The sequence below is a fragment of the Neopsephotus bourkii genome, unplaced genomic scaffold, assembly GCF_033783945.1.
Source record: "Neopsephotus bourkii isolate Nb327-2 ecotype Australia unplaced genomic scaffold, CSIRO-AGI_Nbou_v1 NB_739, whole genome shotgun sequence".
In the NCBI taxonomy this organism is placed as follows: domain Eukaryota; kingdom Metazoa; phylum Chordata; class Aves; order Psittaciformes; family Psittacidae; genus Neopsephotus; species Neopsephotus bourkii.
In genome coordinates this window covers 2,046,872-2,072,039 of record NW_026901237.1, presented here as the reverse complement: position 1 = coordinate 2,072,039, position 25,168 = coordinate 2,046,872, and the positions used below count along the sequence as shown (strand labels likewise).

The 25,168-nt window shown below is 39.2% G+C and overlaps 1 protein-coding gene across 9 annotated transcripts in view; it reads left to right on the top strand.

Moving 5' to 3' along the window:
* The window catches only part of ARMC8 (armadillo repeat containing 8), a 68,307-nt gene that overhangs the window by 8,478 nt on the left and 34,661 nt on the right, over nt 1–25,168 (top strand). For 8 of the 9 annotated variants that reach the window (XR_009725590.1, XM_061354487.1, XM_061354484.1 and 5 more), the window contains one exon: nt 7,334–7,405. The exons of the other annotated variant lie outside the window; for it this stretch is intronic. Coding sequence is in view for 7 of the 8 variants with exons in the window: in XM_061354487.1 (XP_061210471.1) it covers nt 7,334–7,405 (72 nt within the window). In the remaining variant the exon portion in view is untranslated. The remainder of the gene's footprint in view (nt 1–7,333; nt 7,406–25,168) is intronic. 9 annotated transcript variants of the gene reach the window in all.

Below are 25,168 nucleotides of genomic sequence, written 5' to 3'. Positions count from 1 at the left end.
CAGAAGTGGACATTGTGTCATACTCTATTACAAGCTCATACCTGAGAATAGCTAAGCAGGTGCTGGAAGGCCACTTTAAGGTGTTTTCTTACACTGAATGAAACTTGAGTTCTCTATGTGAATGACTTGTGGTGAGTAACATTCATCAGATAAGGACTGCTTGTCTTAAAATGGGAGAATGGGTGAAAATAACATTAAACCCAGCAACAGTGAATGTATACTAGTGCTATAAGAATGGAGCATTGCAGGATGCCTCTTAATGAGGCATTTCATTTAATTTTTGCTTCAACTGTGGGATATACTGCTAAACGCTGAAGGCACTGCTTCATCGAGGGAGGGGAAATACCCTTTGGGGAAGATGGAGACACAAAAAAGTAACAGTTACGTTTGATGGTCTGGCTCATTCACCTGAAGCAACAGTGTGAAGGCTGTTCTTTTCGTGTGTTTTGTCCATTTTGGGATGGTTAAAAAAGTGTTTTGCTGCCTGATGTCACAGAGCAGGAAATGTCTCAGTTTCCCAGAGTTCTGAACTGCAGCTGTTTTCTCCACACCTCTCTTTGGATAATTCTTTGCTGTTATGACCTAGTTCATTTAAATAATGGATATTGAATTTGAACATGAAATGCTGATATATAGAGTTCCAGCTATGCTTTGTATGGTTGGTTTTTTTTTTTAGTTTAAAAAGTTTACATAATAAAAGCTATACTCCCATCCTTCACTGAATTCAGCATTTTAAATTTGAGCTACATCATTCTTAAAATTGAGTAGGCAATTTTTATTATTGATCATGCAACTTGTAACACAATTTTAAGGCTTAAAGGATGAGGCAATAAAACATGCTTGAGAGACACGTGGGCAAAGCAGCATCTCCTGTCAATCAGCCTAGAGATTTGAAAGGAACTTGGGTTGAAACTGCAGCCAAAGACATGGAGAGCTGAAGTTGTTAAGCTTTATATAGAAGTCTAGGATGTGAATTGGCTGATGTAAGTTCTTATATGGAGTAAAGATTTGATATGCCGGTTTCTTCAGTCTTACACATATAGTAAGATGAGTACTGGAAACCTGGGTAGATTCAGGATAGGAGTAAGGTGTAGATATTTCTAACTACAGTTATGGATCGTTCAAATAGCTGACCTTTGTATTTAGTAGACTTTCCTTGGCAAGAAATCTTATTATAAGGTAAGTTGTCTCTCCAAAGAGGAGACTTCAGGTAGGAGTTCAAGTGATTTCTGTGGCATTGTGATCTGGAGAAGCTGGATTAAACAGTCACTTTTGGCATTATGTATGTTAAGTTTAGTGTTCTGCATTGCTGTAATTACAGCCATCTGCTGTTTTTCTACAGTACTTTGATTTTATGCAGTGTCTGAGAGTACGGAATTAAGATTGGGAACAACCATGGATTTTAGGGTTTCCTTGTTTGAACAGTGAGTTTGTTTAGTTTGCGCTGTATGTTAATTGTGTAGCAATTTCTAAGTGTTAAAACTGAAAAACATTGAGTAACAGTGTCTCCATATGCTATTTTTTTTTTTCTGAATGAGATCAGAAATCTGGAAACCTTTCTTCCCAACCTGATGATTAACCTTAAAGTAAGCTGATTTATGATTTCTGTGGTTTGCTTTAGCCGGAAGGAGTTGTTAACATTTTTATTCGCTTGGTTGGACTAGTAATCATGTTAGTACAAACATGCTTCCTGCTAAAGGGGTAGAAAACAAGTTGTTTTTTGGTAATTAACAGATGTCCAAGCCCTAGTATTGTCTATCTGGGAAATGAATTCTGTCAAAATAAGTATGGGCATATTTTAACATGCAGAACTTGTCATTAATTTCCATTGCTCATTGTTTTGCATCTGTCCATAAAAAGGGGAGAGCGGGTGGAAGGGAGAAGGAAGAGGAGGTGAAAGCTACAGAGAGCATAATTGTCAAAGCTGTACAGTTAGCTTCTTATGAGAGTCCAGTCTGCCCAGGTACTATTGGCTTATATGATACTGAAACCTAGAAACCCTGCTGAGGTTGGGGCAGACAGTTTCTTTTTGAGCTATGTCCTTGTATCAGCTCCCAGTGCCTCAGCTTTTTATATAGTTGCAGTTTGAGTTTTTGAAACCCTTTTCAGAATGATGCTTTGTGTTCATTCTATTGTTCATAATTCTGATCAGCCTCTGGTAGATAAATCTTTTGGTCTGACAGTGCATTGTTTTAGATGCTTCCTCTGTGTGCGTAATGTTCTTGGAATTCCTTGTAAATATGTAATTTCATACTAAAGGTGAAAGCATTGACTTGAAGTGTCTAGGACTGCTTTTCCTTCTGTGATTGTTCATCTCAAGTTTGTTCTCTGTCTATGAACCTCTTAAATGTGGCTACTTACTCTGTTTTCAAAAGACATGGGAAAATATCATGCAGGCTGTTTATTTCCCCCTCTTTTGTGTAGTTCCCGTTGCTGCTTCCTTAGTAAGGTACACTAGCTTGTTTCAAGTTCTTTTGGTTTGCTTTGCTAGAGAGTGACACGGGCTCCAGGGCTTCCTATCAGAAAGTTAAAATTTCGTATGTTTGTGCTTGATTTACTGTATTTAAAAATGTAGGTAAAAACCAAATGTCATTGAGGAGTCCATATATCCATGTTGCTTTCTTGTGCTCTTTTTGCAGTAGCAGGGCAGGTTTGGGGCCTTCTGGGAATGCGTTAGGGGTCTGTCCTTTCTCCACTGGAAGCTGGCTCACATCAGGTCAGAAAACTGAACACTTAAGTACTGGACAGACACTTCTGATGGGAGGAACCCTGAACTAGATCAACTTAATGGAAAAGTTGAACTTCAGTTATTTCTGCTTGGAAAAAGGTTCAGCACCCTAAGCTGCTTCTACAGTAATAACTAACATGGACAGACTGAAATGCTCATTTTCTCAGGACATAGACATGTCATAATACTATTTTTTTTATTTGTTAGAATCATTAAAACTCAATAGGGTTTTTAATGGAATAGAGTTTTAATGGAATAGGTTGCCCAGGGATGTTGTGAATGCTCCATCCCTGGCAGTGTTCAGGACCAGGTTGGACCTGGGTGGTATGGTTTAGTGTGAGGTGTCCCTGCCCATGGCGCGGGGGTTGGAACTTGATGATCTTAAGGTCCTTTCCAACCCTAACTATTCTATGATTCTGTGATTCAAACCTTGTACTTTACTCACAGGTTGTTCTATTTAATATTGCTTTTTGCTTATCTGAAGTGAACTAGAGCTGGTGCCTTTAAACAATGGCACATGGAGCATCAGAATGAAAACATACTAACTTAATACACAATTGGCAGATTAGCTCCTCTTGTAACTCTTGTCGAGCTGCATTTGTATGGAAATTAGGGTGGGGTGATTTTAATGTACTTCTAAACTGCTTTGTTTTAAGCACTCCTACTGCTCTAATACACATGAATCTAGCATGCATTGCATTTTATATATAGCTGTTTAATTGATCTGATTGCTTCTGGGTTACTATGTTCCAGAAGATTTTGAGCTGATAAACCTCATCTGATAATTTCTTGACTCCCCCACCCCCACACCTAGAGTCTGTAGGAAGAAAATGTGGTGTTCTGCTTTTCCAGTCTTTAGTTGGTTTCATAATTTAAAACTGAGTGGTCACAGGATTGAACTGATGAAACCATATTCTTATTTTTCATAAGCAATAAAGGGTGGGAAAAGCTGGTTCAGCAGAAGAGGAAACAATATTTCCAAGTGCTTAGCTAGGATCTCTTTGCCATATTTTACTGTTGGCAGCCTATATTATCCCGTTTGAAAAATAATATGAATTATTGTATTACAGTAAATGTAGACATAAATACCAGCTATCAGATTTTAAACCTATACATTAAAACTATTGTAATTCAGGTTATTTTGTTCTATGAATATAGTTTGAATCTAAACTAGAAGATTTAACACAAAAATAAACAACCTCAAATACATCTTAAGACCTCTGTCCTATGAAAGCTGCATGGTTTGACTTTTGGCTCTATAGAAAGGCACCTTTTTTGAGGCTGAGACACTAGGGATATCTGCATTTTTCTTCTGAAGCTGTTCACAGTGTGCTGTTGCCTGGCGGTATTGATAGCCTACCTGCGAGCTTGGAGCTGATCATTGGAAAGCCTGTGTATATTCCATTTCTGGATCATAGCCTTCTCTCAAATTAGGCCTAGAATCACCATCGACTAATTGTTCTTTTGAGGTTCCTACCTTTTTTCTAGTGCTTCCTTTTTCCTCATGTCGAGGACTCTTTTCACCCATCAGGGAGGTATGAGCAGTGTGCATGACATTCAGAAGTAGAATGGGTATCCAGTTTTGAACTACAGATTTCTGAGGTTTCTTTGTTACCTCTTATAGAAGATAGTGATCTTTACTGCTTTTTCTCCTTGAGTTAATTTCACATTGTCTCGGTTCTGAAATCAGTCAAGCTCAAACTTGTTGGAGATGATGTTTTCAAATAAGGGATTTTTCCTCTGTTTTTCCAAGGTTCACAGTTCACCAAGGACCATGTACACTGGGACAGTGCCTGGTACTTCTTTGATTCTTAAGGAGATGAGGGAAATCCCCTTCAAATGTAATGTGGAATCACAAAGTTATTTTTTTATAGTAAACAGGAATGAGGGGGAGGAATCCTCTACTGTTACTCTACATTGGATTATGGCATTTTAAGGATATTCTTGGTTTCCATATCCACCTGCTTCTTTGTTATTGAATAGGTTTGTTTCTGTAAGGCAAATTTGAAGAGATGCATGGAACTTGGGAGTGCCAAGGCGTAATGCATGCAAACATGGTGATCTTTGCTGACAGTTTTTAGTCACCTTACCAACTTGAAGGTATTTTACTTGTTTGCAAGTTGAAGTGGTCAAATGTACATGTTTTGGATTTGTCAGAAGTCTCAAGCTAGTGATATTTCTTGTCTACCTTTCTGAGGAACTTTGTGAACTAGGATGTAGAAACTCGTCTGAATTGTTTACAGATCAGGACTGTGACCTCTGAGTTTGAATGTTATGGAAGTTGTCCATGTTCCTGCCACTTATGAAGGGGTGTCTCAATCAAATTGTCTAGGCCGTACTTAAGACATACTAAATGGTTGTTAAGGTTATCAAGCCATTCTATTGTGAAGCTGGTGCAGGAGTCACCAAAGTTTGGTGGTGGTTTTGTTGTTTTGTTTAACACAAAATAATGTGTAAAATCACTTGAGCTGGCCATAAAAACATCACCAAAATCTCAGTTCTTCAGAGGGCTTGGCAAGTGCCTTTTCTTCTCAGGATGCCTTCATGAATGCATGGCATGATGCAGCCTTTCTGATGACTTTGGGAGCTGATGTCTCAAGGATAACAGGGAGAGGTAGCCTTTTTAGAAGTCTTAGAGTGGCTTGAGCACTTCAGTGCCTGAACCTCGCATATCTTTTGGTACAGTTTCCATTGCTTTGAGACATCTGATCATTGTTTCTGCCACTGTTTGGGACTGACTCTTGTATTTTAAAAACCTTTCAAAATGACCAGGATACTTTTATGTCAAGTGCTCAGCACAGAAACCACTGAGGTACTGTTTCTGAGGTTAGTGGAAGTTTCAAGTCCATTCCTTAAACTTTATTGGGCTTCCAGCTTAGCCTGTCTTCTGATCTTGCTCTTTCTCCTCTCCTCCTGTCTTGCAGTGTAAAGTTACCAAACTTACAGGAGCTACAACAGAAGGTCCAACATTTTATGCTGATACTCAGCTACATTAAGCTGTGGTGTACAGGCAGATTCCCCTTAAGTAGGGGCTCCCTCGACGAGTCAAGTGGTTTCCTGACTCTGCCTGCATTGACATACGTAAAACTGCAGTGTTCAGCTGCTTTTAATGCTGCTCACTTGTTGGAGCTGCAAGATCACTAGCCAAACTTGGACAGCTTCCATTTGCTTAAGATTCCTAGAGCACTCTTCTGTGGCTGGGTAACTGTGCAATGGGAAAGTGAGTCATGCGGAGACATACTTCAAGAGGAATGGGCAATTATTTTTTGCTAATTGAGGTTTATAAAGGTTCTGCTTATGCCAGTCTAGATATTGGCTGCCTTGGCTAAAGAGTTCTTTATAGCTCTAATGGAGTGAGTTTAACACTTGGGACAACTCCTTATTGCAGTGGAATTGGCATGTTCAGTGGGTACCTAAGGTATATGTAGTGTTCATGCAGGGTCGGATAGCTCTTAAAGAGCAAGACTATAAATCTCTTAAGATTTGCAGATAACAGGTGAAAGAGTGATATAGTGGCAGGAAAATACATTCACAGCAATCACTGAAGCTCCCAAATGACTTGAATGATGGACATAGTTAGCCAGTGATTTACTTTACAGTGTTGCAGCTACTGATGATGATGAACACTATAATAATAAATATTGCTTTGTTACTTGTTGATAAAGAATTATCTGAATTTGGACTGGTTTTGTTTTTTGCTCTTATAAATATCCCTACAGCTAGGAAGATTCCTGGAAGTGTGTAATCTTGATTTTTCTGAACCTGTCCATAAGTTGCTCTGGTTGTTCATAGATGTACAATCTCCAAAAGACAGTGGTGGTTTTTAAGATACAGTAGCAGTTTTCTGAGCAACACAGTTGCAAATTGCACATTTTCACAGAACTTCTTAGTATGTGCTACCAGTGTCCTCTTCTGGAAAAGCTTCCCTTGTTCCTTTACCATAGTATGAGCGTCTTTAATATATTTAACCTTGCAGTAACACCAAGACAGGAAAATGCCTTTGCTTGCACTTGACACCTGGGATTTTGGCATACAGATATTTAGGTGTCCTCCTGAAATTCATTAAAGGAAGTCCATGGTGAAGGGGGGAGTGAAAGCCTGGTCTCTGGAGACTGGTGATAGTTCCTTTTTTCTTTTATTTTCTCCCCTCCCCCCCCCCTTTTTTTCTTAATTTTATTCATTTCTAGCTTGTTTTTTCCTGCACCCAGTAGAATATTCAGTTAATACTTCAAATTACCCACACTTGCTTTCCCAGCCAATAGTGGGGTTCTTTTTTTGGAAGTCTAGTTGAATATATGGGCACAAAGAACCAGTATATCTAGTTTTCCTCAATAATAAGACTTCTTAGTGTCTGGCGTGCATGTGAGAGAGTTTGGGGTTTTGCTTACTTGTGTAAGCTGGGATGTAATGAATCCCAGAGGTCTGGGGTATTTATGTGTGGGCTGTGGAAACTCTGCCCTAAAGCACTCCCCAGTCCTGTAGGTGCAGCGTGGACATGTGGAAGACTACCTGATAAGCCTTCATGGAAATAGTAAGTTCTATAGCTTAAGCCCTCAGTACCTCAGCATAATTTACCAGGGTTTGTTTTTCTTTCTGGATTTACAGAGATATGAAAAATGCTGTAATTGGAAACAACAAACAAAAAGCCAACTTGATTGTTTTGGGAGCAGTTCCAAGGTATGTCCTTTGCTACTCTCCTTTTCACTGATTCACAACACATCTGGAATAATGATCCTTAGATCACAGGCACTTTTTTGCTTTAACTTTGTTTGTAGTTGACTGCATACTTTCTTTAATGTGACTAAGAGAGACTTGAAATGTTGAACTCATGTATTACAGAACAAGCTGCTGAGTAATGCTTTTAATTTAGAATTTCATAGAATTCTGTAAAGTAGTCTTGGTGATTTTTATTAAACTTTTTCAGCTCAGGAATGAAATTGATTTCTGACTTGGATATTAATGGTGAATGAAAGTGGTTGTATCTTAATCCTGTTCTTTAGCAAATTGCCTGGTGAGTTCACAAGTGAAAATGTGTAAGGTTATGTTAAAAAATAATTTAAAAGTACTGAAAGGCATCTGGGATAATTTGCTTGTCTTCTCCACCTGCTTCAGTGGACTAAGAACCATTAATAATACTTTATTGCTGAATTACTGCTTCAGCTGATGTGAATGTTTTCTGGATCCTGATTCCACTAGTACAGATTTAACAGGTAACTTTAGCTACTGGATTGCTCACTCCAGTTTTCATTTCACACCTCTTCTCCTCCAGGCTTCTTTCTCTCAACAATTTGCAGCAATGGAGAAGGAAAACATGGAGCGCTGTACTAGTGCTAGGAGTATGGGACCCCCTATGATCTGTTTGCTTAAATGGTAACTGAGTCCAGAAACTGTCCTGCTTCAGAAAGCTTCTGGCTCGTTAAAAATGTCTTATTTGCAGGGAATATCTTCTTATTTACAGATTGAGTTTGTGTGAAGGCATGTCCTTAAAGTTCTCTAAGGATTAGCTGTGGGGAAACCCCCTGTAAAAAACCTGCTGAATTATCTTCTGTTTTGACCAAATATGAACAGGTGCAGAGAAGACTTCATATAAGAGGAAAAGTTTAAAGTGGACATTTGTTCATTATGCAGAGATTAAGGGATATTTTATTTTTTTCATTAACATGCTCTAAGGGATTGTTGCAACTGTTTTTGATTCTTGTGGTTCCTGTTTTAAAGGTGACAGATCTCCAGCTTCCAAATCTAGAATCTGCCTGTTCTTAAATTTCATAGGACTTCATGTTCTTTCAGTTATCCTGCTTTCTGCTGTTACTTGTTCTATGCCCAGTAGTGAAAATCCAAATGGGCTTTTTCTGTTAATGCCTTCTGGCTGTCCAGGTAAATTATATAGTTAATCTATAACTGCAGATAAATGACTGGATTTGGAAAATCTTACAAGGTTAAGTTATCATGCTTCTCCTCAATTCAGTACAAGTTATCCTCAAATGGAAGTAATTCTAATGCCAAGGCTTTTCGGACTAGAAGTGTAAATGATGCTAAATTGGCTGGGTAATAGTGAGAAAAGAGGATTCTCATTGGCTAAAACTTAAGTGGCATCATCATCTACTCCCAAGTACCATTCTGAAAGCTTTAGAATTCCCTCAAGGTGTTCACAGGCTTAGATTATAGATTAGAGAACTCATTTTGTTGTTATCTCTAACAAAGTGGTAGGAATTCATTGGTGCTTTGGATACTTTATAATTTGTGAAATGGCCACTGAAGCCCTCAGAATATGGGAACCTCTGGAATTCCAATTGCAAAGTCAAACCTTTCCCTCAATAAGAATAGAAGTGAGCATGCTAGTGTTTTGTTTTAAGTCTCCTCTGCAAAGCTAATGAGGAGAACAGTTTTCCCAGTGTTAGATTGCAATCTCCCAAGGGAAGCTGAGTCTTCTGTGATGGCATGGGGATTATTAGACTTCTGCTGCTTTGTGTGCTTCTCTTTTCTTCCCAAGGTATTTCTCCACCAAGCTTTAAGAAGAGACCCTTTAGACCCAAAGAACCCCTTCAGATTTCTGTCAGTGGGAAAGAAAACATTATGTTCAGATATTAGAACAAATTCATATGGGGTTTGGAAACTAGTCTATGAATCTTGTTAAAATTGGGTGAAATACTACTGGTAGGTTTGAAATATCCCTATTTTAAAATATCTGACTGCTGCTTGGTTGGAAAGAAACACAAAGTCCTTTGATTATCTTTGTAGAGGAAGAAAATGACAGGGAAGTATGGCTGAATCTCTTGTCATTTCTAGGCCAGTGGCCTAGAAGGGGGGCTTAAGAATTGTAATGAACTGTACACATGGACATACAAACATGGTCCTGGATGTTAAGAATATAAATGCAACAACCTGTATGTGGGTTTTGTTTCTTAAATGATATTCTGTATGTCTTCCTTGTTACAGAATGAGAGTTACTCCTTTACATTCTCAGGAAATGCTGGCCTTGGACACCTCTGTCAGAACTGCAAAAAATTTGCTTTTTGAAACCATTACTTTTTTAGTAGGGGTGCCAGAAAAAGAAATTTCTGAAGTTCAGGGGGAAAATGGGTATTTTAATGCCATGATATCCCAAGTTCCTTCAGTGGCAGGCCAAAAATAGCCTTGCCTAAAAATGGTTTACTACCTGTATTGTCGTTCAGTTTCCTAGGGTGTTTTTTTTTCCCCCTTCTACTCTACATCAGAGCTAGCAGAGAATGAGGAAGTCTGTACTAATTGTTGGTGTGCTCATTCATTTGGCAATTTAAGAGCAAATACTGCTGCTCTTGTGCCCATGAACATAATTAGAAAGCTCTTCAGAATACAGGATCAGTAATTGAAGTTTTTTGTCAGTTGCTCTTGACTCTTAAATCTCAGGAAGATGATTAAGTCCTCAGCTCAAAGTAAATTTTATCTTCAAAGTCATCTTGGTGGGACTTCTGATTCAATGAAACAACATTCCTCTAGTAGCAGTTAATCTGAAGTGCTGCTGGCTCCCAGTAATCTGAATTGTAATTGAAGCCCCTTTCTGGTGGAGTTTGTAGTAGAGGGTAGAAATGTCACCATATTCATTGCCACTTAGTAACACCTAAGGCATAGAGGAATACAGAAGGAACTACAGACTCATAGAAGTAGTTACTAGGACCACCCAGAAGTCTCATGGTTTGATGCAACTTTCGAAACTAAGTAGTCTTTCCCTCCCTGCTCTTTGGTACCGAGGCCTGCCTTACGAGCTTTCCCATGAACTGCACATCAGCTGCATTTTAAGGCCACTGAGCTAGTGTGTAGTTTAGGTTCTGTTGTAGGCAGAAGTTATCGCTTGGCAGCCCTTTCCTAATTCTGCAGTAAACAGCCTAAAGCCTCTGGCTTATAGAGGTGGAATTGGAAAAGAAGAATATTCCATGAAATGAACGTATGAGTAAGTTCTTGATAACTGTTTTGCAAGCCTGCAGACTACTTTCTGGTACCCTGAAAGAGATGGCATTCAGTGGTTTGTTACGCAGTCAACAGTTAGCCCTTTCAAGCTTGTGACATATTTCCGCTCTTCCTTCATCTGGTGGATGGCAGAGCGTAGAGAAGACAGTATAAGTTCCAGCCATCAGAACAAAGCTTTGTCTTCCTGTGCGTTGTGGTTGCCTGTTAAAGCTCTGACCTGTGCTATTACATCACAAATGTTCACTGAATTAAGTTATTGACTGCCTAATTATTACTGAGAGTTTAATATTTAAAGTCTATTTCACTTCAGAGCTAGTTTCTCATTAGGATCTTCAGTTACTCCTTTGCTCCAAAATGAATACAGAGGTTTTTAAACCAGATCTTCAACTTAACCACCCAAGTCCTTTAGCAAAAACATTAAAACATTCTTGTCATTTAACAAAATGATTTTCTAACTTCCAGTTGGTTGTTCTCCAGAGTCTTAAGGCATAAGAAGGACTTGGGGGTGCTGGTCAATGAGAAAATGAACCTGAGCCGGCTTTAGTGTGTGCTTGCAGCCCAGAAAGCCAACCGTATCCTGGGCTGCATCAAAAGGAGCGTGACCAGCAGGTTGAAGGAGGTGATCCTGCCCCTCTACTCTGCTCTTGTGAGACCTCAACTGGAGTACTGTGTGCAGTTCTGGTGTCCTCAACATAAAAAGGACATGGATCTGTTGGAACAAGTCCAGAGAAGGGACACGAGGATGATCAGGGGAGTGGAGCACCTCCTGTATGAAAATAGGCTGAGAAAGTTGGGGCTGTTCAGCCTGGAGAAGAGAAGGCTGCATGGAGACCTCATAGAAGCCTTCCAGTATCTGAAGGAGGCCTATGGGGATGCTGGGGATGGACTCTTCGTTAGGGACTGTAGTGATAGGACAAGGGGTAATGGGTTAAAACTTAAACAGAAGAAGTTTAGATTGGATATAAGGATGAAATGCTTTCCTGTTAGGGTGGTGAGGCACTGGAATGGGCTGCCCAGGGAGGCTGTGAATGCTCCATCCCTGGTAGTATTCAAGACCAGGTTGGACGAAGGCTTGGGTGATACGGTTTAGTGTGAGGTGTCCCTATGATTCTATAAAGTGCTTAAGTCTGGAGCTGTAATATGGTAGTGTACTTCTTCCTGAAAAAGCTAAAGGCCTATCTCTAGGTGGGTGTGCCTCAAAAACCTTTATACAGTTAATTTTCGCCTTTCCCAAAGTAATCTATTGGAGATTCTGTTTAACTGTTGCTGTGGCTTTCATTTATTCAATTATTTACTTATCTATCTGTTTATCTATGTATGTGGAGCACATTTGAAATGACATATAGAGCAGCTGATGAACTCTTACCCATTCCATCATCTGAAATTTGAGTTCTGTGAAGCATACTATTAGGTTGTGTGGCAGTTAAATGTAGTAAAAATTCGTTGGGTTTTTAAGTTGTTTCTGGGGCCATAAACACACCAATGTGAACATCCATGAAATTTGGTATTCCTTCTGAAATTCCTCCAGGCAGTGTTCTTTTAATGTTTAACAGAAAGTAAGACTGCTGCTTTGATAAGTGAAACCCACTAAGATGATGTCTATTAAATGGAAAGTTCTGTTAGATCCCAGTCTGTCAGCTGAGGAAAAGGATTTTATATAGGCTAGTATCTACATTAAACGCAAAAATATCTGTAAAGACGATTTTTGTGTCCATTATTAGCTGGCAAATCTGGAAAACTTAAAAATGATGGGCTGGTAAGTAAGTAGAGGAATTTGCATATTGCTGATATAATTTGAAATGTTTATGTGTGTCTTACTTTTGTTTTGAGACTTAAAGAGAAAACCTAGGCAGGATGGTTTTGCATAGCTCACAAGTACCCCAAACAATTCTTTAAATGCATGGTATTACAAATCTGTAGATGACCCATGATATTAATGATCCTGCATGAAGCTTAGCAGAAGAGCACCCTAGCAAATGGAATACTTTTATGCTGGGGTGCTGACTATTGGGAGAGCAGTTGCAGGAGTGCAGGGTGAAAAACCACCCTGTTGCTTTCAGCTTTCCTTGGAGTTAGATACATATCAGATGTTATTAGTTAAACAATTAACTTACTGTTTAAGTAGAGATAAGCAAGAAGCTCCCTGTGTTTGGGTATTTAGGAATAAAGAGGCTTGTGCAAGTACAATTTTAGTTTAACACACAGAAAGTATGCCTGTTACTTTGTGTCCTAGAAAGCTTGTCTTCATGGCTGGCATACTTAGCCAAATACTCTGTCTGACCCTGCTTTGAGCAGAGGGTTGGTCTAGATGACCTCCAGAGATCACTTCCAGTATCATCTACTCTTTGATTCTGTAACCTGATTTAATGAAGAACTGTCTTTATGTGTCTAGTTTTTCCTTAGCATTAGCCTTGAATTCAGGCTCTTGCTCAAGAAGTTGTTTTAATTAGTGTCTTATTATAACGTTACTCCTAAAGGACTGGCTGTCTTTTAACTGTAGGACTGCAAATATCTGCTTGACAGAATGTCTCCTGTACAGACAAAATGTGTTAGTACTTGCCTGAGAATATTGCACTCTAAAATCCATTATTAGCTAGTATAAGGAAGCCTCCCCATATGAGTGTGGGTATGGTTTTAATGAAAGCTTTAATTTCTTAATTTATAACTTTATATGCTAAGATTATGCATGAAAGATGTATTTGTGCAAATATATGTTGTGCTTGGTGTTATGCAAATCTCTTTAATTACTGTCTGGTTAGGATTAGACAGAACAGTATTGAGCGTAGTGCTAGCCCAAAATGGCTTTAGACTGATTCTCTAAACAACCTTTGGGGAGGTATGCCCTGCTCCATGGACCTGATACTGAACTTGGGTAAAGAAGGCTTTTTCTCATTTGTGTCTGGGGCAGTAAAGCTGCTGAACAGTTTCAGGGAACAAATTTGGCCATCAGTTTTCACTACAGTCTGGGTCTAGGTTAATAGGCAGATGTGATTAGGCTTAGCAATGACAGCAGATATTTTTTTTAATGTTTTCTGGTTTCTAGTATTAAGGTGTCCACCAAAAAAGAGTTCTCCTGTTGGAGAAGTTCTGGTATTGTGAAGTGGGAAAGGCTGATGAATGGTGGAAACTGGTATGAGAAACATTTAACTTGTGTTTTGGTTGGCTTTTTGGTTGTTTAGGGGTTTTGGGGGGTTTTTTATTCTCTGTTACCTGAGTGCCTGGTAAATTGTCTGCAGGTGACTATTTCTGTATGTGATGATTTATATTTTTCAGTTTCTACTATAAATAATTTTGAAAAGGTAAAAAATCCTTAGTAGCTGGGCATTGTTCTTCTTGATTAGCTATGAATAATATTGCAGGGTTGCCTGTTTTGCCAAATCATACAAACCCAGGATTCAGTACAGTAAAATACAGTATGTGTGTGTGTGTATATATATATGCACACAAAAAAATATATATTTTTATTCAATACAGGAAGAACTGCACCTTTGGGAGGTTTCTAGATTCACTACATGCTTTTGTATGAGGAAAAGGGAGCAGCCAGTTACTTTTATGACATGAAGGAAAGAGAAGAAACCTCATCATGAAATATCAACCCCTTTTATGGAAAGGAAATGGCAACTCCTTCCTGTCAATGTGTCTGTGCAACACCATTTGTTAAAGAGAGAATAAAACCCAGAGCATTCTTAAGCCTGAGGGGATGAAGCATGTCTGCAGTAGCTCCTGCAGACATGAAGAAAGATTCCTAGTCTGAGGCCTAGAAAAAGAGCAGCTCTAGAACTGTTAGTGAAGTGACAGATATGAAGCTGTCAATAGTATTATTTGTTGTGGTTTGGTTGATAAACTGGACTTTGATGTGGCAGATAACTTGTCTAAATGTGTAGTAGGATCTTTGTTTCTAACATGAATGGATAGTGTTAAGAAATCAAGCTTGGAGGAACAAAAAAAAGGCATAAATTTCAGCCTAAAAAAACCTATGCCAAATTTGCATGTGAGATTTGGGTGTTATAACTCTTTTCCCTAAAGTTTAAGTGCTTACCAATAAAGGGATCAAAGTCTTTTTTTAGGGTAGTGAAGCTGCGGTTTACAGAAGGTGAGAATCTGTTAGGTTTCCCTTGGTCAGTTGATACTGCAGGGAACAAATGTTTTAAAACTGTAAGCTGGTGTTTCTGACAAAGAGTTGGTTTGATTGTACTAATAAAGCCTTTAGTTTATCAATAATCATTGTATGAATTGTTTTGGCACAAAATCTCCCTTAACTGCAGAAAAATGTGTTGTGTATCATCTCTTCTCCAGAAGAGAGACCTCATGTGCTTAGTGATACAGAAAATAATTTTTATCTTCCTAGCTTGTTACATCTTTCATAAAGTAGTTATTGGCAAGATTGTGTCCAAAGCCAGAAAATACTAGGATCTACTCCATTTCTCATCTCCAGCTTGCCTTCCAGTGTGGGCACCTTTTCAACTTGTTCTGTTTCAGTAGGAAGCCATTAGGATAACATCATGGACATGAGATGGAGTTTGGTTTTTTTGCAAGTGGGGGTTTATTTCATAGAGAAGGGTTGCCAGATATGCAGCATGTTAGCACTTTGTCCTGATGCTGCCTTCCATTCTAAACATTATCTGTTGAGGTGATGATTTAGGTTCAAATGAGCCTTCAATCTTCATGCCTGTGTTTTGAGCTTTTTTGTTTATTTTTGCTTTGGTGTCTTCTCTAAAATTAGTATTTCTGGGGTAATCCTGTCCCTCATCTCTCAGTGCTGGGTAGCAATTCCTTTCTTGTGAAAACTTCTGTTGGTGGAAGTGCAGCTTTTGTGCATCTCTTCTTTCTGTTGCCTTGGGATTAGGACTTTGTTACGCTAATGAAGATGCCTTTGGTGGCACTGACCTAGGCAGTGTTATGTAAAGGTGCAGGTGAAAAGCCAAGTTGATTTCACAGGTCTCTTCTCACAGAACCATCCTTCTCTGCTTCTGATCATATCCTGCTACCACTTGTGGTGGTGTTTGTGTTGCTGCACTGAAAACTGCTTAATCACAAAAAACTTCACAAAAGCTTTCACAAAAAAGTGTCGTTCTGTTAAGTTAAAAAGAAAAATGGACATAAGAGCACATGAGAGTGTGAGACTGCATCGTAGTAGTAGAGAAATGTATGTACACCCTACACCTTGCAGTGCTGAAAGGCTGCTGGTGGTGGCAGTGTGGTGAATCTCCACCAATGGAAGTACTGACAAGCAAGACAGTAACTGCAGGCAGTTTACTGACTGATGATTCTGCCTTGGAGCAAGGTTAGTGACTAGAGGATCTGTCAAGATTCCTCACAGCTCTGGTTCTATGATCCTCAGTTCCTACCTAATTGACTTGCTGACTGCAGAAATTGTGATGTCTTCAGGTGAATTTGAGCTGCATGACCACTGCTGGTGGTATAAATAAGAATTGTACTCATTATCAGTTACACACATCTTTTAAAGACATTTACGATCTCTGGCATGTTACCAGTTGTCAAGAATTCGGTACTTTTGACGCAGTATTACTAAGTTTGTCGTGCACATTAATAAAGTGATCTGTCTGAAGTCCTTGGGTATCCTTCTGAGGCTGAGGAGCCATTTTTTTCCTGACACCTTGTCCTGTTCTTGGCTGCAGTTGACTTTAAAATTGGATTTTTTGTGTCATGTGCTCCATAAGGTAGGGATCTGTGCCCAAAACTAGTGGTTTGTGTGCTTACATGAAGGAGCTTCATCTGCAATGCTGATATTTTTAAGGGCTTCCTTTGCTTTTAGAGTGGTGAAAGAAGTGGAGAGCAGAGGCTCTAATAGGCTTCCTGTGGTTGTCCCTGCTTTTTCTTCAAAGCAAGTGAGAGCCTGTTTACATAATTATATGTCTCTTTGTGAGGAATAACCCTCACCATGAGGGTTATATGTAACTAGAACAAGGTATTATAATTCAGCTATGAAATACATGTGAGTCAAGGCAAATATTTGCAGTCAGCAGAATTGCCTTAGAGATGGTTTTGTTTAAAAGCTGAGCAGCCCTGTATCTCTTAAGTGCCTTTTCTGTTAGCAAAAAAGTTGTTAATATTAGCCCTACTTCTAATGGCACCTTTCAAAGTGTGTTTTTTTGGGGGGGTTTGGGGGGGGGGGTGAGATTAAAAACCTCATATAAAAGGTAGTTTTAGGATATCTTGTATCTGTTCCTAAGGAGCTGTAAGAATCAAATTTGTAAAAAGTATTAAAACCATATTCTTTACATCCTGTTTTCATGTGCAGAGTGGTGATACCAGAGTGAAAGTGTAGTGTGGCTGTTTTGTGTACAGTGAAGAATTTCAAAATGTAGCTGAATGGGAAGTCAAAACAGCGTATTTTATGCTTTAGAACATTCTCATTCAAAAGCCTTTTAAAATGGGGTGGTCTGAATGAACAGTAGTTTTTCAGACAGTGGTCATAGGCTGGATGATTCACTGATGTTTTAACACAGAGTATTTTCACACAGTAGCTTCTGGAAGATTTGGAATGAAGTTTGCATGTTGGTGGTTTACAAAGGTAGATGGAATGAACAGTGAACTTACAAGACATCAGTCTTGAGCAGAGTGGTAGGATACTTGAAGGGTACTACTGGATGAAGATGTATGATATAAATAATGCCTATTATAAAGCTTGTATCCTCTCAAAAATAGTCTTTGATGAAGGCAACTGATGTAGTAAAATATTTGAGCCTATGTTACGCTTTAAAATAATACTAATCTGAATCAGTGTCATTCACTGTGTAAGTTAAAAAGCTTTGAGTATTGTTAGTGAAATGTAAGCCCTGTTTGGCTTCAGGGGCTATGTGTTGATCCCACGTATTCTAGTATACATGGCTGCAAATAGAGGATGTTTTTAGTTTTTGCTAAATGGCTTCCAGAGTTTTCTTGGAGGTGGAAATAGAATAATCTAGCGCATGCAGACAGTGTAGATGCACTTGGATGTGAGATTTTCTTTATCTAGTAACAGAAAGAAGCCATATGGTATCAACTTCAGTATCCTTCAAGTTACTCTAAAAGTGCATGCATGTGAACAACTTGAGAGAGCCGATAGCACCTTGGGATACAGAGTGTTACATGCTGAATGAAAACATTCATGTTATAAAAAGGTGAATCAGACTGCAATAGTTCAATGGAAAATAGTTATTTCCGAATGAAATTGATCATTAAAGAGAAAGGTGAGAAAAAAACTTGATCATAGTCCTTATTTACTCCATGTTGTTTTGTTTCTTCTTTAATTCAGACTGAGCTTACAGCTCAGTAGATACTGCACTGCTCCAACACTGGATTTAGTTAAGTGAACAAAAATAAGATTAAGCATTAGAATAAATTACTAGAGTTGTAACCTGAGACTCCTTGTTTTGTTCCTAAAGGAAAAAGATTTCTTTGCAACTTTCTTCCCTACTGCTTGCGTTAGTGCAGAAGGGTTTTTCTCTCTAATCCGCATGGAAGGGGACTGCTAGTGTTACTGCCTCTTTTAGAGATGTTAAAGTAGTGAGAACATTTTAAATAGTATAGCTCAAAGCTGAGTCCTAACACTAGTTTTCTTAACTTGGCTTTAAAAAAAAAATAAATTACAGTTACTGTCTGCTTTGTATGAAATTCTTCAGAAGCAGTTATCTTTGCTTTGTAGGTTAATAGTAGAATTAACCCAGGCCCCTTGGCTCCAACTTCTGGAGATTTTGAATTAAGTTGTTGCATCCAGAAGTGAGAATGTGACATCTCAGTTTGGGATACATTTGTTTGACCAAAAGTCATAAAAGTCACTCATTTTTTTGAGTCCTAATGTGTAAGAATCCGTAACAGTGTTTGTCATTTCAGATATTTTACAGAAATTTGTGTACTTTCAAAATGATACTTAGTTCTTGCATTGGAAAATTCTGTGGCCAGTGGTTGCTTCTTGGTACACTGTTCGAAAACCAATGCTTAAAATGCAGTAAAATGGGCAGTTTTAATAAAGTCTCTAAATTGTCCTATCCCGTTTGACCTATTCTAATACTTCAGTTCACAGTTTATGATCAATACTTGCTGGGGCTTCCCATGTGTTCAGAGGTCAATCTCTGTATGTATTAACTTATTTGTTATTCAATATTCTGTAAGCTAACACAAAAGAATATGCCCCAGTAGTGCTTTCATCTGTATATTCTTCGCTTGTTTCCATTGTATATTTTTCAGGCGTATTGGCAATGGACTGAAAGACAAGCATCTTCCAGGGCAGAATAAGAAGAAATCATGACCATTCCAGCATATAGTGCATTCATCTGTTTTGTGGGGGTACTATTAATAAATATTCAGATAATTGTGATTTGAATTACAGCTCTTACTTATTCATATACTTTGATATAAGGTGTCTCAAGATTCATGGCACTATAACTTCGAACTTTAGCCCTGAGCTTTTTCCTTGATTATGGGGCTTTATGAACTGCTGAGTTTTGTCTTCTTCCCAGGTGTTTTAAGAGCTGCAGAGATTTTTGTGACAACTTGTAAGTGGGATGGAATGTCAAAGAGTAAATTTCTGCTATTTTTAGCTAACTGTGAGGTCTGTGTTCACAGTGGATTGATGAGGTCTAAATCATGAGTCTGTCTTACAGTGCACAACTTGGATGCACCGAATCTATCTCAGTCTTAAAAAGAAAGGCAAATTTGAATATGAATCTTCCTTGCCAAGCCATGATAGTTCCCATTTTTTCAGCAGCTACTTTCCTGGAAAGTTTGCTGCTTCATGTAGAATACTTTATGCTTTCCATATATGAATCCCAGTCACTTGTTCAGAATACATCATGTCTCCAGCTGACCTTGCTTTTGGTTTCTAAGCATTCATGGAGTTAATAGAATTGTCTCTCTGTATGGATTTACTGCCCTACCTCATTTAGATACAATTGCCTGGATACCATTACTGACATCTGAGAAAAAAGCCTTAATTAGGTAATTGCTATTAGAATTGCAGGGACAAATGGAAGAAATTGTATTCTGCATCAGCAGTAGAGGAAAATAGCATAGAGAAGCCTTCTAGGAGGTTGCAAAAGTCCAAATATTGTGTTTTTAACTACTTAGCCTCAAACAGTGGATTAATGTTAATGAAGATGTTGCAGGATCTTCCCATTAACTATATTTCATTTTGTGTCTCATTGTAATGAGCTTTACTGTGGGATCACAGGCTGAAAACTGAGTCAATAAGAGCATGAATACCTTTTTGCTATTTTATAATACCTGTTCTTTTGATTCCTCCTGAAGCACTCAGGCTCTACAAAACTGAGTTATGGTGATTCTAGCAGAGCCTTGTTCCAGTATTTCTGCAGGTTTGGTGTAAGTCTGGCTGATTAAGGAGCAGTGCTGGAGAGAATAGATTCAGGATAAGCAGGGACGTCATGTTCTTAAAAAATGTGGACAATTACCATGTAATATCTTTTAAATTTCAAAAATCGAAATGATGACTTTTCCTCTTATCCCTTGCGTGAACGTGCCATTTTTTTACCTTTTTAACTTCTTAATATTGACATTGGTGGAATGAATTACAAACATCTTTACTGAATTTGTCTATGTTAGACCCTTGGAAACCCCAGACCAGTCCAGGATGTACATTAGTGTGCTATCCCTGTGTTCCTTTTGACAACAGAAAGACGTGGTCTTTCTCTTTAATGTTTAACAGTAATTTATTAATGGATATTAACAGTAATATATTAATTTCATCTTTATTAATTATATGAGTTCACTAAATTTTTTGTAGTTTTACAGTTTGTCATTTAACTACTTAGTTTTCAATGTTACTTGCCGTCAGTGCTCTCTTTTTTAAAGGAGACAGAAAATGTTATAATATGGGTATCTAGCTCTGTGAAAAACCTAATCTGAAACACAAGGATATTTTAAAGATCTAGAAAAAGATATTATTAATACTTCCAAAATGTATTGTGTATAAAATCTGAACTTAAATTTTGATCTTAACTAATCATAAAGCTTAGTTAAGGATTTCTATTTTTGACACACAGAAAGACTATGAATTATAGTCAGCATGTTTCATTTTCACTCTTTAACATTAACATAGTTGTAACATCTGTTCCAAGTGCAGAGTGTTCATGGAAAAGAAAGTAGCAATTAATTTCTTTGGAAGAGAACAACCTTCAGAATTTAGGGTGCATTTGGACTTTGTGAAAATACCTTGTTAAAGTGTTTTAGGACATGGCATTGAGGTGTTGGAGCATGCCCAAAGGATGGTAACAAAGCTGGTGAAGGCTCTAGAATATGTCTTAAGAGGAGTGGCTGAGGGAACTGGGAGTGGTTTAGTCTGGAGGACAGAAGGCTCAGAGGGGACCTTTTTGCTGTCTACAAGTACCTGAAAGGAGGTCGAAGCGAGGTGGCAGTTGGTCCCTTCTCCCAAGTAACAAGCACTAGGACAAGAGGTAATGGCCTCAAGCTGTGCCAGGGGAGGTTCAGACTGAAAAATTTCATCACTGAAAGGTTATTAAGCATTGGAACAGGCTGCTTAGGGAAGTGGTGGAGTTGCCACTCCTGGAGATATTTAAAAGATATTTAGATGTGGCACTTCAGGACATGGTTTAGTGATGGACTTGGCAGTGCTGGGTTAATGGTTGGACTCTATTAAATGTTTTTTCCAACCTAAATATTCTATAGTTCTTCGAACATTTTTGGATACAAGGAACAGGCTATTTATTGAAGTTTTCTAAATTGCCAATTCTTTAAAGTCAAATCTTCCAGCTTACTTTTTAAATTGTGTGTGTGTGTGTATGCGTGTTAAATTTTATGGTGAAATGAAATGATAAAGATTATAGAAGATACATAACTCTTTCTAGTAGTAGAGTTAGAAATAGAACGTGTTGAGAAGTGTTCTGCAACATTAGCTTAACAAAATGGATGTGTGTAAGTTAAAAGGGTCAAGAAATGTCAAGTCTTTGCTGTTAGAACAGCTTTACCAGTTACTCCACTAAATGAATACATCTGCTCATGGTAATTCATGTCAAATTATTTTCTACATTAATGGATTTTTCTTGATAATTGGCAAATATCATAGTAGTAGGTGAGAGTGCACTTTCCATATCTCAGTGTCCAGAAAAAAATGTAACACCTTTTCGAGGATGAATTTTAGCCAGGATCACTCACATTGTATTTGTACATGATCAAAAGAAGTTTCTGCTTCCTGTGTGTCCCTACCTGATCTAGACAGCAGAGAACAAAACCAGCTGTCTATGAAGAAGTAACAGTGATGCAGGGTTATTCTGTCCCATTTGGAATACAAGTGGGAGGTTTTTTTTCCTTTGCAATGATTTTGCATAACATTGATTATGTATTTTACTTATTTTGTAGCCTTTCAGAAGCAGCGCTAATCTTTACCCTGAACATAGAATCATAGAATAATAGAATAGTTAGGGTTGGAAAGGACCTTAAGATCATCAAGTTCCAACCCCCCTGCCATAGGCAGGGACACCTCGCATTAAATCATATCACCCAATGCCTCATCCAAACTGGCCTTGAACACTGCCAGGGATGGAGCATTCACACCCTTCCTGGGCAGCCCATTCCAGTGCCTCACCACCCTAACAGGAAAGCATTTCCTCCTTATATCCAATCTAAACTTCTCCTGTTAAAGTTTTAACCCATTATCCCTTGTCCTATCACTACAGTCCCTAATGAAGAGTCCATCCCCAGCATCCCTATAGGCCCCCTTCAGATACTGGAAGGCTGCTATGAGGTCTCCACGCAGCCTTCTCTTCTCCAGGCTGAACAGCCCCAACTTTCTCAGCTATCTTCATACAGGAGGTGCTCCAGTCCCCTGATCATCCTCATGGCCCTTCTCTGGACTTGTTCCAACAGTTCCATGTCCTTTTTATGTTGAGGACACCAGAACTGCACACAATACTCCAAGTGAGGTCTCACAAGAGCAGAGTAGAGGGGCAGGATCACCTCCTTCAACCTGCTGGTCACGCTCCTTTTGATGCAGCCCAGGATATGGTTGGCTTTCTGGGCTGCAAGTGCACACTGAGGCCGGCTCATGTTCATTTTCTCATTGACCAGCACCCCCAAGTCCTTCTCCTTAGGGCTGCTCTGAATCTCTTCTCTGCCCAGCCTGTAGCTGTGCCTGGGATTGCTCCGACCCTTAGCACTTGTCATGGTTAAACTTCATGAGGTTGGCATCAGCCCACCTCACAAGCGTGTCAAGGTCCCTCTGGATGGCATTCCTTCCCTCCAGTGTATCAACCGAACCACACAGCTTGGTGTCATCTTCAGACTCACTGAGGGCGCACTCAATCCCACTGTCCGTGTCAGCGACAAAGATGTTAAACGAGTCCCAACAGTGATCCCTGAGGGACACCACTCGTTACTGGTCTCCAGCCGGACAGTGAGCCATTGACCACAACTCTTTGTGTGCGGCCATCCAGCCAGTTCTTTATCCACTGAGTGGTCCATTCATCAAATTGATGTCTCTCCAATTTAGAGACAAGGATGTTGTGTGGGACAGTGTGGAACGCTTTGCACAAGTCCAGGTAGATGACATCAACTGCTCTACCCCTGTCCACCAGTTCTGTAGCCCCATCATAGAAGGCCACCAAATTGGTCAGGCAGGATTTCCCCTTAGTGAAGCCATGCTGGCTGTCACCAAGCACCTTGTTGTTTTTCATGTGCCTTAGCATGTCTTTCAGGAGAATCTGCTTCAAGATTTTGCCAGGCACAGAGGTGAGACTGACTGGTCTGTAATTCCCCGGGTCATCCATTTTCCCCTTCTTGAAAATGGGGGTTATATTTCCCTTTTTCCAGTCGTTGGGAACTTCACCTGACTGCCATGATTTTTCAAATATGATGGCCAGTGGCTTAGCAACTTCATTTGCCAGCTCCTTCAGGACCCGCGGATGGATTTCATCAGGACCCATGGACTTGTGCATGTTCAGATTTTTAAGATGGTCTCAAACCAGTTCCTCTCCTACAGTGGGCCCAAGGTCTTCATTCTCACAGTCCCTGTGTATGCCTTCCAAGACTTGAGTGGTGCTGTCAGAGCCTTTGCCAGTGAAGACCGAGGCACAGAAGTCATCCAGAACGTCAGCCTTCCCCAAATCCTATGTAGCCAGTTCTCCCGAGAGCTTCCAGAGGGGGCCTGTGTTGTCCCTCGTCTTTTATTTGCTATGTACCTGTAGAATCCCTTCCTGTTATCCTAAATATCCCTAGCCAAGCTGAATTCTAACTGGGCCTTAGCTTTCCTAACCTGGTCCCTAGCTTCCTGGACAGCATCCCTGTACTCTTCCCAGGCCACCTGTCCTTGCTTCCACTTTTATAAGCCTCTTTTTTTTTCATTTGAATTTTCCTCAGCAGCTCCTTATCCATCCGAGGAGGTCTCCTGGCCATCCTGCTGTACTTCCTTCTACTTGGGATGCAGCACTCCTGAGCTTGTAGCACATAGTGCAGTTGATAGTTCAAAGGGTACATACCGGAATTTGTATCTTTAGAAACATGTAATTAAATTGCCATAAGTACAATTTTTGTTACTTTTCCAGGAGGTGATTACACAGGTGTGGTTAATTGTGAGTTTGTACAAATAATGTGTGAACACCTGATAATCTGAGTCTTCTTTACAAACCTTGCTCTGTCAGTATTATAGGCAATGGTACAATGAAGAACAAACGGATAGGCAGATCAACTCCACTGAGCCATGTGGGCACTCTGGGCCGAAGTGTCTCAGGACCATTATGTCAATAAGAAATGAGAAGAAATACACAAATTAAAAGATAATATCCATGCAATATGAAATGGATGTAAATTAGTCAGGAATCGCTTTCTACAAAAAAATTAGGAGAGATTTCTAAATATCAGGAATAAGTGGCCTTTCAGATAAACCGATGGGAAGGGACGAAGAACCTGGGTGCCTTTGGTAAGTTTTTTGTAAGAAGTGGATTAAAGAAAACAGCAGTGATTCTGGAAATCTGTGCCATTCTAAACATATGCCAGTCTGAACCTTTGAATATGAAGGAAGTTGAAAGGAGAAAAGATTTCTGTGCTCTTGGGATTGCTTGCATCTCACACATTAATTTTGTGCCATGTTTCAACTGCTTTGTTTGTGTTCAGGGAGAAACTGTTTCATCTTCTTAGTATGTGTTCATGTTTTGGAGCTTTTTTCCACTGTGAAATCAGAAAGGGTACACGTATGCTTTGAGTGATACTAGCATACCTCTGCTTCCTGGCTGCTGTCAAACCTGTGTTTAGCAAAGCAGATTGGCAGTTACAGAATTTTTCATCCAAATAGATTCTTAGGGATTAGTGGAGTATTATTTTGCTGTTCTCATTCTCCAAGAGATTGGGAAATTATCTGCTGCATGGGATAGAATGAATTTTATATAATGAATGTGCTGCTTATAGGTATTGAGGAGACCTTTGATCTCATGCCTTTCTTGCAGTGGCATGCCATAGTTATGTCTGTGGCCTTTTACTTCAGATTTCAAACGTGGTGGAAGCAATTTTTGCCTTACATAAGTGGGAAAC